At 35.0% G+C, this 14,516-nt stretch overlaps 1 protein-coding gene across 1 annotated transcript in view; it reads right to left on the bottom strand.

Moving 5' to 3' along the window:
- Nucleotides 1–5,419: 5,419 nt before the first annotated feature.
- The window catches only part of TNPO1 (transportin 1), a 59,045-nt gene continuing 49,948 nt past the window's right edge, over nucleotides 5,420–14,516 (bottom strand). The window contains exons 21-25 of the mRNA XM_075447316.1: nucleotides 13,482–13,557; nucleotides 12,586–12,685; nucleotides 11,392–11,466; nucleotides 8,439–8,581; nucleotides 5,420–7,006 (exon numbers count right to left, since the gene is read on the bottom strand). Coding sequence (XP_075303431.1) covers nucleotides 8,474–8,581; nucleotides 11,392–11,466; nucleotides 12,586–12,685; nucleotides 13,482–13,557 — 359 coding nt within the window. The 3' untranslated portion in view covers nucleotides 5,420–7,006; nucleotides 8,439–8,473. The remainder of the gene's footprint in view (nucleotides 7,007–8,438; nucleotides 8,582–11,391; nucleotides 11,467–12,585; nucleotides 12,686–13,481; nucleotides 13,558–14,516) is intronic.

The raw sequence follows: 14,516 nt of genomic DNA, 5'->3' as shown, positions 1-14,516 counted from the left end.
TTAACATTTGGCTGTCTTTTGGGGGGTTTTGATGGTATATACTGCTCATTTTATGCAAAACGAGTAAATGCCTCAAAGAAATGTGCTTTACATATTAATACTTTATATCAGCAGCATGTTTCATTGCAAGTCATTCTGGGATAACAAAAGCTACCAAAATCTGCTCCGTGAGCACTTAACATACACAAATTATTTTATGCACACAATATTCCTACTGAAATGCTTTGTCACTCAAGTACATCTTTAAATTAGATGTAAAAGTAATTTTTTTTTTAAAGAAATAGCAAGGCCTGTGTTGAAAGTAAATCTTTCATGCTGTTGCAAATCTGACCGCAAACTTAATCATAACATTCATTTCACTTTTCAAGATGCCAATACTTAGTCTACTGCTCTCTTGTTTCTATATATAGGTAGTAATTAACCTCAGGCTTAAAATCAGAGGCCATAGCTTAAGATCAGGCTCTAAGTTGACAGCAGGTGACTTGAACAAAACATCTGACTGACAGCACGATGTTCTATCATAGGTACCCCACAACATAAGGGGAGCGGGGAGGGCTGTTTGAAAGAAAACAAAAAGAAACCTTTTCCCTGTCCCCTCCAACGCAGCCACTGGTCTGCTCAGCCAACAGGAACTGATCTCTCTGCTAATCAGCTTGGTCTCTATGCACCTGCACTGCTGTTTACAGCGATTCCATGGCCGCCATTGCTTTCTGGAGGCAGAAATCTAAGTCCTTCATTAAGCAGACTTCCAGCTGAGTAAGCAGCAATTAATTTCTACTATCAATTTTATTGCAGTAAGTAGTTACATCATGACAATGCACTTTATTGAATTTAATTACTACACTATAGGAGATATCTGTGCTAGACGTAAGTAATTGTCTAAATTGTCTACATGCTATTGACCAACTGTTAAATTTTGAAAGTGAACATAAGACCTTCAAACAAGGGTGGATTTTGTCCTGAGAACTACTACTGTTAGTTTCATACCTTCACTTTAGTATGAGTACTTTTCATATTTTTCACTTCATATCAGGAAATTACATAAACAGAAGGACAGATCGTCAGTTAGTTTGTATTATCACGGTCCCATAAAAACTTGATAAAATTAGACTAAGACCACTGCAAGTTTTGGTTAGAGGTCTTGAATAGTTTTCATTTATTTTTAGTTTACTACTTTATTATTCACATTATTCATAGCACAAGCAATGAGAATGACTTTTTTTCTTCCTCTTTCCCATTTGGTCAGACTTAGCAAGCATCAGCTGTTTCAAACAAAAATACAGTCAGTGTACCAGCTGGCAGTAGTAAAGCAGTTACCCGTATCACCCAACAGGCATTAATTTTAGTTCACATAAACCTCTTATTTCTATACCGATCTGCCCTCAAGCAGCGTGAAGCATCTAAACTAAATTGACCTTAACTTATCCAAAGATCATTTTCTTTCAGATAAAACGAAAATCCTTATTCAAGACAGTACAGAACTTACACGTGTGAACCAGAAGAGTGCACTACTGAGTCAGGCAAAACATAAATTTAACATTAAATTTTCATCTTTCATTAAAAATTGGAATACAACATCTATATTTAAACAACTTTATTAACATAGTCAAGCAGTGATTAACATTCACATCTATTATGTCACATCATACAAATGTAAATACAAAATTACTACAGTACAATATATATTCTCTGCATGATCCAAAATATTTGGTGGCCCCAAAAACTCTTTAAAATTCAGCAGCTTATCAAAAATTAAAACCATATTCTATTTAAAATGAAGTTCTGTTAGCACATAGGCAGACTTCAAGAAATATCACTCAATTTAGTACAGTTTGAGAGGTTGCAGGAGGATATGTTTGAAGGAAACATTCCAACATTGTGGCAGATACAGAAACATCAGATTTAAAGCTTTCAAGCAAAACTCATACAACCTAAGTTGTCAGCAGAAAGATCCAGTAATCTTTCATTTTAAATATTTTTATTTTTCTAAAATATATTTTGTGTACTGCATCCAATTTAAAGTTTTACAAGTGTCTAGTATTAGTAAGTCAGACAATGTACAGCATAACTACCTATCTCTTCCCATGAGAAAAACCAATATTACACTTGAGATTTCAACAGCCAAATGAACCTGCTTATACCAATCTTTTTTTCTAATTGCTGTCCTCACAAAAACCACCCAGGCCTTCTCAATTTTATTGCTCACCCGAAGTAAGGAAATATATACCTAAGGCGAAAGTAGCACAACAGAACCAGCTTGTAGAAAAATGACACTATACTATAAGCACTGAAATCTTCAAGATGTGAATTTGGCTTACTTAAAGTATACTGTAACACCACACAGGTATTCATCTTATAGAGCCATTTTAAACTTCCCTCATAAAAGTACATTCAAGTGAATAGGTATCCTTATTTTAGCAGAACATACTCTACACAAGGCAAGCAACAAGAGTACTCGCCTCAGTTCCCCATGTAAAATAATAACCTAAAACTGGCTTGCTCCAACCATTAAGTGCAAACAGCAAGCATCAGTGGTAGACAAAAACCAGTTTCTACTGGAGAAGAAAACCTAGAAGACTGATGGATGTAAGTCATTCTGGAGAATGCATAGGTGAGTGAAATACACAGCTACTGATCAAGCTTTATTTATGCAAGATGAGGTTACTGGAAATACTTACGTAATATATAACAACTGTGTATGCAAACCACATCAGCGTCTATCTGACATAACTGCAGGATGTTTTGCCATTTACAGCAGTCATTTCACTGTAGAGCTCAACCTTTATCTAAGATAAAAACTTACTCTTTAGACCCTATATAGAAGAGCTTCATGCATCTATCATCCTCATAAAAGAGATAGTATTGAAACAATTAGTGTTAAGTTGCAACTTCTTGACAAAATCTGAAACCAGCAATTTCCAATATGATATTGCATTTAAAGCATTCTTCAAGAAATATTTCAGTTATTTGAATATGGATGCATTCTCCTCAAGGGAAGAATGTTTTTGCACCTTGTGTTAATACATTCAATATGAATAAAATAGGTGAAGCAAAAGTCATTATTGTCCCACAGTAGAAGGTTAATTTAGAGTAAGTTTAAGACAGAGGAGCTGCCTAAATGAAATACATAAACTGATATAATTAAGACACATTTTTATTAGCATGTGTTCTGAACAAAAAGGGTACAAGAGTATTCACCTGAGATAAAGCTAGTATTTGAATATTTCTAAGTAGCAATGAGTTTCACTTGAGGAAAGCCACCTGAAGTTTTAAAATATACATTTTACTATTATACAATATATGCAGTTTAAGTAATTAAGATTGATGCTAACATAAAATTCCTAACAAAAAAATAAATCACAGTGTGTATCAATATTGTTAGTTACAAAATTTATGCTACTTCATAACTTTTAAAAATTATAATGGTTATAAATTTTAAACCCATTCATCTAAAAGTGACCTTTTGAGTACAAGCTTTACGGAGCAATAAACTAAAGCGTAAGAATTCGCTTATTACAATTTAAATATATACATATTCACTGATTTAGAAAATAACCAAGCTTTGGAAAAACTTTACAAAATTGATTATTTTTGCTTGCACTGGCTAAAATAATGAACTATGCTAATCTTTTTCAATAAATGAAGAGAGCTGTTTCCTGAACGTGTAACGAAAAAAATTTAGTATTGAACTTCTCTTAAGACTAATTTAACAGCAATTTAGAACTGCCAAAAAGATGCATTTACAAGGATCTTAAATACACTTTCTGTTACCAACTTAGGTTGATCAGCAGCTTTTGTTCACTGTCAGAATCCTTCAAAAAGGGAAACTCAAAACAGGAAAAAGGCATATATAAAAACAGTAAACACTGACCTCCTGAGGTTCCTACAACAAAAATATTCAAGTAGAAAATCTACACCATTACTTAGCAGCGGCTATTTCTGTAGTTTAGCACACTAACAGCACTTTATTCAGTGTGTAAGGAGCAGATGAAGTAAGCCGTGCTTTTAGCATGCCAAGAGGCAGAAACACTGGAATGTAACAAAGACAAACTCACAATTCTACCAGTACAAACATTCAGTCAACATTCAAGAACTGTCAAGACTACACCACAAGAATTAAGATGATTTTTATATATCCCATGATGCAATAATTGAATTATAACTGTTAATGCTGATTCAGAACATTTCTTACCTCACATTTTACCCTAAATGGCTTCTGCAAATCTCTGCGTTACATTATGTGTTAGGAATATGGTTTATTTGCTTTAAAATATACCGTGAGAGAACTTACTGATACAAAAGACTATTTTGTCAGTACTGTTTATTTCTGCCTTTCATTATTTTCCTTGCTGTTATACCAGATCAGTTCACATCTGTACAAATATCTATTAAAATATGTATGTACTCAAGTGGCACCCTAAACTAATCTGAGGTCAGGTGGAGTGGTTTTATTTGGTTAAAGGGACTTTGTGAAATTTAAGAAGTTTAGTTATACTCAGATTCCAGCTCTATGCTACAATATTATTTGGGTAGGTTTTATATCCTACATTTTGATGTCATTTCTCTGCAACTCTTCCCTAATGTTCAAACACACTCAAAATTAAAGCAAGTTTGAGTCTAAAATAATGTCCCACCTTGCTAAATTTTAAAGGGTTTTTTTTCCTTCCAGAATTTAGTTTTAAAGTGTTTTAGTGACTACTAATTTACTTCAGAGTTGTTAGTTGAGAAGGAATTTTGCATTTGCTACCAAAGCCATGTAGTTTGAAAGCAAGTTATCACATGCAATTTTGACCATATTTAATAAATACTATGTACTAGCATTACTGAATGTACTTCATACAGTACACATCCAAACTATTCTTCAGGCATATTCCATTAAAATTTGCAAAGCCAAAAAAAAAGGGGGGGGTGGAGGGAGAGGGCAGGGTGGGGCATGTAAAACATGCACGCTGTCATGCATAAAAATCAAAACCCTTTAAACAGCATTTATAAGTTCACACTCACACACTCACTTCAGTGCAATGGCTAAATCATTCAACAGTCAAAGAATAGAACCATGCAAAGAAGAGCAATTTCTTAAAAAAAACCCCAAACAAACAAAAAAAACCCTCAGAACTGTTATCCAGTATCCATTCTGCAATGCAAAGGTGAGAAACTAAATCTATAAAAAGGCTGTTATGGCTTAATTTTGTTTTGCAGATTAAGTATGCAGCACTTGAAAAATGGAAAGGTGTGGCTTCACCTCTGACCAGCAGAGTTAATAATCTCTCCATTTTCCTTTATCATCATGGGATACTCTTTAGGCAATCTAAATTATTAAAGACTTGCCACTTTCAGATGGACACAAGATCAAGTGTACCAGTTAGGATTTCACATTCACAGTACATAAGAAAATACACATGGAAGGAAAAGTAAAGGGTTAACTTAACAAGGATTTATTCACAGGAATACACATAAGTAGAGAAAAAAAACACAACAGAAAAGCTAAACAAATGAAATGAAGAGGATCCAAACCAACTTTCACTCTGTAGCTTTAAACTTGCACCCTTGTGCATTTAACTACATCACAAAGGGCCACCAACATGCGCCGATACAGTGTAGATACCCTGCATTACATCCATTAACTTAAACATCTCCTTAAGATCATGCTTTGAACAAAAAGAAAGCATAGAAGGTAATATGTTGAGTGGGAATAAACACAAATATAGCAATCATGTCATCAACTTCTACAATTGTCTTTACGTGCCAACTAACATTTATGCAGCCTTTAACAGGTCTTACCATGTAACTCATTTTTAGAGATTCTGATAAAATCACTAGTATATAACCATGCAGAAAGCACATCACACTGACAGCACAGAGGCAAATATTTTGCACAGCTATATCAGCTTTCCACATTGTGCAGGTTACACACAATACAATATCAATCTTATTCTTAAAAGATCCTAAAAAGGTATTTCAAGGCCTAATTGTTAACTACAGTACTTTATAGCTATATTCTTAATAAAAATAAAATCCACAGAATCTTAAAAAAAGGAATTTTAAATGCAGGGCTATATTGAATTGGTAAACTGCAACACAAAACTGGCGCAACATAGGTAAATGTATACCAATTTCACTCTATGTGATGCAAGCATGCTACTTTCCCACTAATTTAAATTACTTCTGATCACTATGAGCCAGAACGCATGCCTGAACCTTAAACTGCACATTAAGAATAATGCCTTACTCTAGAAATTAAATCTAATGAAGTACAATAATCAAATCATATCCCCTACTTTAATTCCTTTTTTAATGTAAAAATTGTCAGTCTTTCCTTTGAACTATCCCTCCCCTTACCCCAAAAATGAAAGGAGTGACTCATTTGGCAGCTTGCAGGTTGCTTCATTTCATCCAAGTTAACCTTTACTAATTTATGATGGGGTTTCTATATAGTACACTGCAAGTGCCTGCTCATAATACAGACACAAGCTGCATTTTAACTGTACTAAATTCATTTGTGTAGTTCTTCATTAACATGCAAATACCTAGGAATCCCATCAAGCAGGATGAAACAACATAGAAAACCCTTACTTAAAAAAAAAAAATCAAAGAAAAAAGAAAGCCTTTTACTGTTTGTGACCCCCATTCTTAGGTTTCCTTTATTGTGCGCAAAATAGTTTTCCTCTTTACGTATCCCTATAGTTCAATTATATGGTTCTTATTTTGGTACAATTCCCCACAATATTCCAAAATGTGCTGTTTTGTGACTAGATTCTTCTTTTTTTTTCTTCTTCACATCCAGTGCAGAGTTGTAATAGGAGACAGATTTCCACCCACAAAGGCTCCAGATGTTAAAACATTTCCCAACATCGACTTAATACAGTGACGGCAACACCTCCCTCCCGCCCCTCCCAGTAGGGTTGGGATTGTACTGTATTCCCTACTGGTTTACCCTTCCCCCCAGTAAAGGGTAACATTTTCCCTGGGTGCAGAGGCTCCCTCATAGTCTCCCAGACTGAAGGACCTGTAAAAGGAAAAGGTAAAGGTATAGTTAAATCTCACCTTGAACCTTAACTGACAGATCTGTGCATAAACAAATAGCTTTTTTGCCTTTTTTAAGCAGTAGGTGCCAACCTTTAACTTAAAAATGAATTTATGCTTAGATTTTCCTTTTTAAGTCGGTTTAAGAGACAAGCCAATTCATTTCAGGTAAACTATTATTCATGACACAACAATGTACACTTCAAAACTACACTGACAGTTCCACTATCGTGGCTAAACTCTGATATAAGATAAAAAGCAGACCTATATATTCTAACAAGCTTTTCCATTTTTAGAAAATTACAAGGTAGAAGAATATTAAGCATATCTGCTACTGACCTAACAACTTCACTTTTAGGTGGATTAAATAATATAGCCATAGTGTCTCCTCAGTTCAAACTAAGGATAACGGTGAATTTTATCGTTTGGATTCCTCTTGATTAGGAGGAAATCACACCCTTAGGTCAGAACTAATGTGACCTCATTGATAAATATGTAAATCTTTGAAATTGGTTTATTTTTAATCCGTTGTTCAGATCAAGCATGTAATTCAAACAGGATTTCTTATTTCACTGACTTAGAAAAAAAGTTAGGCTGACTTTTAAATAGTTGTCCAACAATAAAACAGAATTGCACGATTTACTGCCATAATTTCAGTGAATGGGAAATTTGTTTTATACAGTGTGAACAGACAGCATACAAAGTAAGATGGTATAACAATATAAATATTCTAGAATGCACTATCACTGTTCTTTGCTGAAGTTGAATCATTCTCCACACAGAACTGTAACTGGTGCACAAAATGGAACATGGCAATAACAAACACATCAGCCTCCCCAAAACATCAAGCTCTGCAGTGACAGCAGAGTTACAGATTAGCATAGCATCCTTTACTGAGTGCAGATCATCTAGTATGTAGTTAGGAGTATATTGGAATTCTCACAGCTAAAATATGTTAACAAACTTGCTTTCCGATCCTGGAGGATACTCCTGCTTAGACCACACGTGCCATCTACTAATTCCTAAGACATAAGAGAGCTTGTGTCTTTAGTATGATGAGGATAACATCCATCACTGTGCTTATTAAACCTGAACTGGCACTTTTTTACACCACCTAAACTTCCAGCCTTATCTTGATACATTACCATGCATATCATACACTCACTTTTTCTGTCTTTCTGTCTCTCTCTGTAAAAATAAGAACAGCAGAGTCATGCAACTCCTTTTGCTACAGCTACCATCATTCAGGTCCACAATCATCCCTTTTTTTTTTTTCCTTCTTATAGGAAGGAAAGATATCTCAATCCAGTGTATCTGAAAAATTCTAGTCTGATGAATTAGTTGTTTCATATAATGCAAACAGGGAGGAAGTCTGTCATACAGCTCTGTTTAGCAAGGAAGATTTGTGTGCTTACCTCTAATTATGGGACTGCAGCTACAGTGCATGAGGTTAGACTCCATAGTAAGCTGCAAGGCGCTCTTTTAAGGGAAGAGGAAACTGGTCAGAGAAACGCCTCCAATTCTCATCCCCAACTTGATTTTTAAATCCATGAAGAATCTACAAACAAGAGGGGGAAGTCAAGATAATCACTACATACATGACCATTATTACTAGCAAGATATGCAGTAAGCCACAAACTGCTTAATTGTACCTCTGTCCATTTAAATTCTCCAACACTGAAATACTACTAAGAAAGAAAGGAAGTCTAGTAACGTCTTTCTTTACTAAAATGCTTTTTCTTTGAAGAGTGACATAAAGAATACAGCTACTCATACAAATTAGTGTGTGCATACGTATCTATATGTGTTTTTAATGAGTAAGGTGACTTACAACCTTGAGTTAGGCCATTTCAGAATGCTAAACATTTGATCAATTGACACAGTTTATATAGTGTTAAGATTAATGTATTCGTATTCCCTTTCTAGATGTCTAGGATGTTGTGGGAAGATGGCTGAGCCAAAACTGCAGCCAGCATTTGACAGAATGAATGCCTGCCAATTTCTAGCACAAATGCAAAAGCATCCTGTGAGAGCTCTGTTTTTTCCATGGAACCTGTAAGACATCTGTCACTATAAAGGAAGCTGTTAAAATCTTTTGTATTTTGAAAGAACAGAGATCCAGAGCCAGCCGCAGTCAAAAGTCAGCAAAAGAGGGGAAAAAAAACCGTACAGGTTTCAGTCTGGACCTTCCAATGTAATAACTGAAAACTATGAAAATTAAACGACACTATCAAAAAGGTCTTAGTATGTTAGTTCTGAAACCAGCACGTTAAAACAGAAATATTAGAAAGAACAAAAGCAGACAAAATGGCTCCTCATCATAGAACATAATGCTAACAGAGCCTAAAGTTTTAGTTTTCTTTTTTAAACTCAAGGGTACTGAATTGTGGAATAGCCTGTCATGAACACACCCTCACAGAAAAGGCAACGTTAAAGTTAAAGCTCATGGTACCGAGTTTACCCTCAACACAACATTCTCAAGCAGACCTGTTCTTAAACAGAATGTAGCAGTAATGACATTACAGTGTCACCAGTTCACTAACTGCTTTTCTCCCTGAAACAGACCTTCCACAAGAAGGGCCACCTCTCCTTCCTAACCCGAAGAGTCAGATTAGCCTGCTGCCAAGAAGCTACTGAAAATCTAAGACTGTTCAGGTATGACAAAAAGAACACTTTTCAAATCATCTTCCAGTAGAGTTTTAGCAAGTGAGCTTCAGCTACAGTTTTCAGATACCTTGCTTTTATAAAAAGTGATAAAATTCTGAGGACATGTGTCAGATTTCAACACTGGCAGCTCATCTAACCTCTGAGCTCTAATGCTAAAAACCAAACCAAAAGAAAAAAAGAAACATTGGAGAAAATCCAGTTTTTTCCATTGTTCCTGAAAGGCATAATTATTGTTGGAAAAAATATCTAACTGGACTACAGCAATCATGTATTCATGAGGAAGTAATTGAAAAAATATGCACACTGTCACTTGAAGAAAGCTTGGTCTCCTTTCTAGCGTGGCAAAAAGCACAAAAGAAGACACTTTAAAAAGCAAGGATATCCTTATGCCAAGTGACCAAGAACCATTGTATCTAGTTTGAATGCATTAGATCCCACATGGATAACTTGGAAAGAATCCGAAAAAGAGGAGCCTAACTTACTGAGGGAACTATTCGTTGCTGAAGGAGCAGTGCAGAAAAACGCTGAGAGCAGTTTGGACAGTCATCAAAGACAGCATCCTGCACCTCCTTTTAAGCTTGTAAGTATTTGCTGTTCTCTTCTGCTCGTGCTAGAATACTCACAGCTGCGCACTTCCTGGACCTATGTTCCTTCGAAGCGGACCAGTTATCTGAGAGGCTAACTAGGGCAGTGAGGTTTCTGGCTTTGCTCTTGAAGACGGGACACAACAGTTCTAGCTTCTGTTCTGCTGCTCACACATGGCATTACTCAAAGAACTACTAATACTGACCCATGATCCTAGTAAGTACTTAGGAATATGCTCCATTTTTGCTTTAAGGGGATTATCATGAACTTCGGACGTACGTTCTTCCTAAAACCAAAGATTTCACTTTACAGCTTATGAAGGGAACCACAGTACTGAAAGGTAACAGCATCTGTTCAGGAAACTGAAGTAAGTTTCGTTTTTTTTTTTTGTTTTGTTTTATTTTTTGTTTTTTTTTTTTTAAACTTAAGACACTAGTGCCAAAACACATTATATCACATTCTGGGTGAGGTTTTTTTTCTGATTTTACACAAGGCAAACAGTCCTTTCACTTAAATTCCATTGATGCTTTGTCTAGGGATGTGTTCTTGGGTATAACCGTACGTTAGTTTCTTGAAACTTTCTCATCCAAGAGGGATTCTGAGGACAAATAAGCAATCCCGAAAATTTATTTATGGCAGGAGCAAGTGAAACAGATCAGTATACCATGCAATATTTTTCATTTGCAATTTTCTAGCTATTTCTCCAAAATAAAGTAGGCATCTTCACGGCAAAAAAGTCTTGAACCATACAAATCTCATTTTCTAGAAAAAAAGTCTTAAATGTGGTATAAAACCCCTGTTCTTCCAAATGCAGGCAAAACATAGTAGGTTGTACATTATGAAAAGCTCTTTGAGGATGATTATCCTTTTGAATAATATCTCAAGTGGACTTTTCAATACCATTGAAAAAGGTTTGGAATAACGAAAATGCATACAAGAAAACACAGGTTAAAAAAAAAAAGTCGGGAATTTTATGTTGTTTTGTATGAAAATTTATGACCTTGCAAAGAAGCCTACATGACCACAAACACAGTAAGTGCCAACAGTGGAAATAGAAAGTAAGAAAAGAACAGAGGATCCAAAACAAGCACTGTTAGAATATATTAGAAACATTACCTTACAGAACATGTCTCGGAGATCATCTTTTGGGCTAATCCACGACGCAACAGCATCACAAAAAAAAATAAAGTCCTACAAGATTAAACATCACATAAGTTAGAAACCTCAATTCATAGGTCTGAAAACAACGATTGATGTTCATTCTATGAACTATGCAGGGTCTTTGATCCTAATTCACAACTGCTTTTGTTTTTATGTATTTATTTTCCAGTTAATTCATACAATAACAGTAAGTTATTGTATGCCTAAGTGTTCAGAAATAGAAATAGCTGAGTGCAGGAATAACTTTAACTAGTTTTTTAATTAAATAAAATTAAAATTTTAAAAAAGCACCCTCTCCCCTCCCACACCACACTTATCTAACGTTAAATCTTTCAGTACACATACTAAGTTCAAGAACCAATCGCTTAAATAACAAGCAATAAACTCGAGACCACAGTCACAACACACTCTCTCTCATGCATTTCCATTTTCCCCTCATGCATGGGAAACAAGCTGTTGTATTTCTTTAAGCAGAGTTAGAAGTTTTTTCTGGGACACACAGAATGTTTATCATACAGGTTCAGAACTGAAGCCACCCCAAAACCCCTACACTTCGTTCATCTGCTGTCATGCATTACCTCCTACTACACCATTAAAACACCAGTATTTAGTCATTAAGTTGATAATGCACATGTTTTAGGGTAGGAACTGAGGATAACAACTACAGAGAAGGGGAGATGGGATAATGAAATCAGTGATTATTCCCTCTGCTTAAGCTATGTGAAAGAGCAAATAGAAAGCAGAAGAGGGAAATGCTAAGTACAGAATAAGGCATAAGTGAAATGAACGGAAAATCTCAAAACAAGGTAGAGGCTCAATTCTTGTGTTTCAGTAAGAAGAGTTCCAGCCAGAAGAGAAAGAAAATCACCTTCATTTTCCTCTTAGGAAATATTATGTTGGTACCGCTTTACTTTGAAGGTGTGGAGACTAAAGAGCAAGTCATTCTATTCTTCAGATGTTTCTTTTATTTTAAAGAGATGCATGTTCCATGTCACATTGACTATTTAAGCAATATATGCAAAGTTGAAACAGAATCTTCCCCATCCAAGTTTAAGAACGAAGGGATGGTTAATGTTTTTGTAATTTCACATGAGAAAGAAAAGAAAAGAAGTTAAAGAAAAGAAGTTAAGATCTGTTCACGCATCTTACTTGGACTACTCCACTGGGGTTGACTGAGATCATGGTACATATCCCACGGAATGCTGAATCCTTCTCCTCATTGTCTCTTATGTTTCGCAGAGAGGTGCACCTAGCAAGTTGGAGAGCAGAACTTAGCTAACTCTATTACTTTTTCCTCAATCAAATCAGAACTAGATGGCAGTATTTGATGGAATAAGTCACACTGCTAAGATGATCCAAAACACTATTTTCAACACTTTGAAAAACACTTTTTGCACACAGTCTTTACTAGCATATTCCCATTAGGCATCATCTCCAGAATCTTGTTTTCTTGCTGCACTATATACAGTTAGAAAGTGTGACTTGTATTCCATTAAATACAAAAAGAAACATGTATCTGAAATATTTATAGAAACTATCATTATTAGAAGCGGAACATGTAATACTATCACAGTATGAATTATGTCAGATACCACTTACAGAACAGTTATTTAACTTTTACAGCAGCAAGCAAGCTATTTTATACATAACAAATCTATAAACATATTCCTTACAGCAATTCAAGCCTTAGACTGAATTTTAAGTAAAGTAATGCACGGTTTAAATTATACAGTATTTGCATGCATTGTATTATCATTCTGGTGGATTTTAAAATGCTCTTTCATAGTCAAGCTTTAACACAGCAAGCATGTGACAATCTTATCCCATGCATAAATTAGTCGTTAGCCACAACATAAAGAATACATGACGGTGCTACTAAAAACTCACAAACCTGATAGGACAAGATTAGTCACATGGTTGGCAATGATTAAGGATTGAGATTTTGTAACCAACTGAAAATATATCTAAAAGTGAGATAGAGAGAAGAAAGAAAGAAAGAGAGTGAAGAAAAATGAATTAAAAAAAAAAGATTGAATAATACACACCAGGGTCTTATAAACTGCTGTAGCATGGGGGCCACCTCTTGAGGACAAACGTAACCAAGACGACCAATTGTTATTGCTAAGGTAACGCAATCACGGTTATACACCACCAAACGCCAACCAAGACATGAGCAAATGAAGGGGGAGGAGAAAAAATAAAGAAAAAACAACAAATAACTCAGAAACAGAAACCAACAGAATCTGTGTATGATAATAAACATAAGATTTCACCAGTGCTGTTTATTACCACCCCCTAAATAAGAGGCAGCAACGTACATGGCATACTATCCAGGGTAAAAGAAAAATTAAAGAAGTAAATGAGAGAACACCAAAAACACAATTTAAAATCCAAAGGCTTTCTGATGTAAGCAGTCTTTCTGCCTTCTTCAGAGTAATGTCTTACAGCAAATTTACCTACCATACATTTTGAAGTTTTTATTCCAATGTATTGTTATGGATAGTCTTGATAAAAAGGAATTAATCATTTTCAGTTTTAGTACAAAGTATTATAAACATTTTATTTTTTTCAATATTTAGAATTAAAGATTTTTATAGACCTACTCTATCAGCAAAAAAATATTTATAAATACTTTTACATAGAAAATATTGTGGTCTCTTTAAAAATGCTAAATAGATGAAACTTCTCAAAGAGCACCACATATTTGTTTTCTTCATAATCCCATAGAGATTTTAATTTAAAGTGACTGCAGATTAATTCTTTAATCCCAATATTTCTCCTGTTCACAAAAGGCTTCCTCATAGAAGTCATATAAGAATGTGACTTCTGATAGCAAGGCATAAGGACACATGAAAAGCAAAATAGCTGAATTAGATGATTAGGTAGTTTGCTCCTTTGTTCCAAGGGACAGACTGAAGAAAATATCATCACACAAATGTGTTTTAATGGTGTTTGCTCAACTCACAAAAGATTAATCTTTAGAAAAAGGAGAGGGTGGGGAAAAATGTATCAGGATTACTTGAAGCAAAATACATGAATAATACTAAAATCCAGCAGATTCATATGAAGCAGAGAAAGGA

The sequence above is a fragment of the Opisthocomus hoazin genome, chromosome Z (assembly GCF_030867145.1).
Source record: "Opisthocomus hoazin isolate bOpiHoa1 chromosome Z, bOpiHoa1.hap1, whole genome shotgun sequence".
NCBI lineage: Eukaryota > Metazoa > Chordata > Aves > Opisthocomiformes > Opisthocomidae > Opisthocomus > Opisthocomus hoazin.
This window is presented reverse-complemented; position numbering and strand designations above follow the sequence as displayed.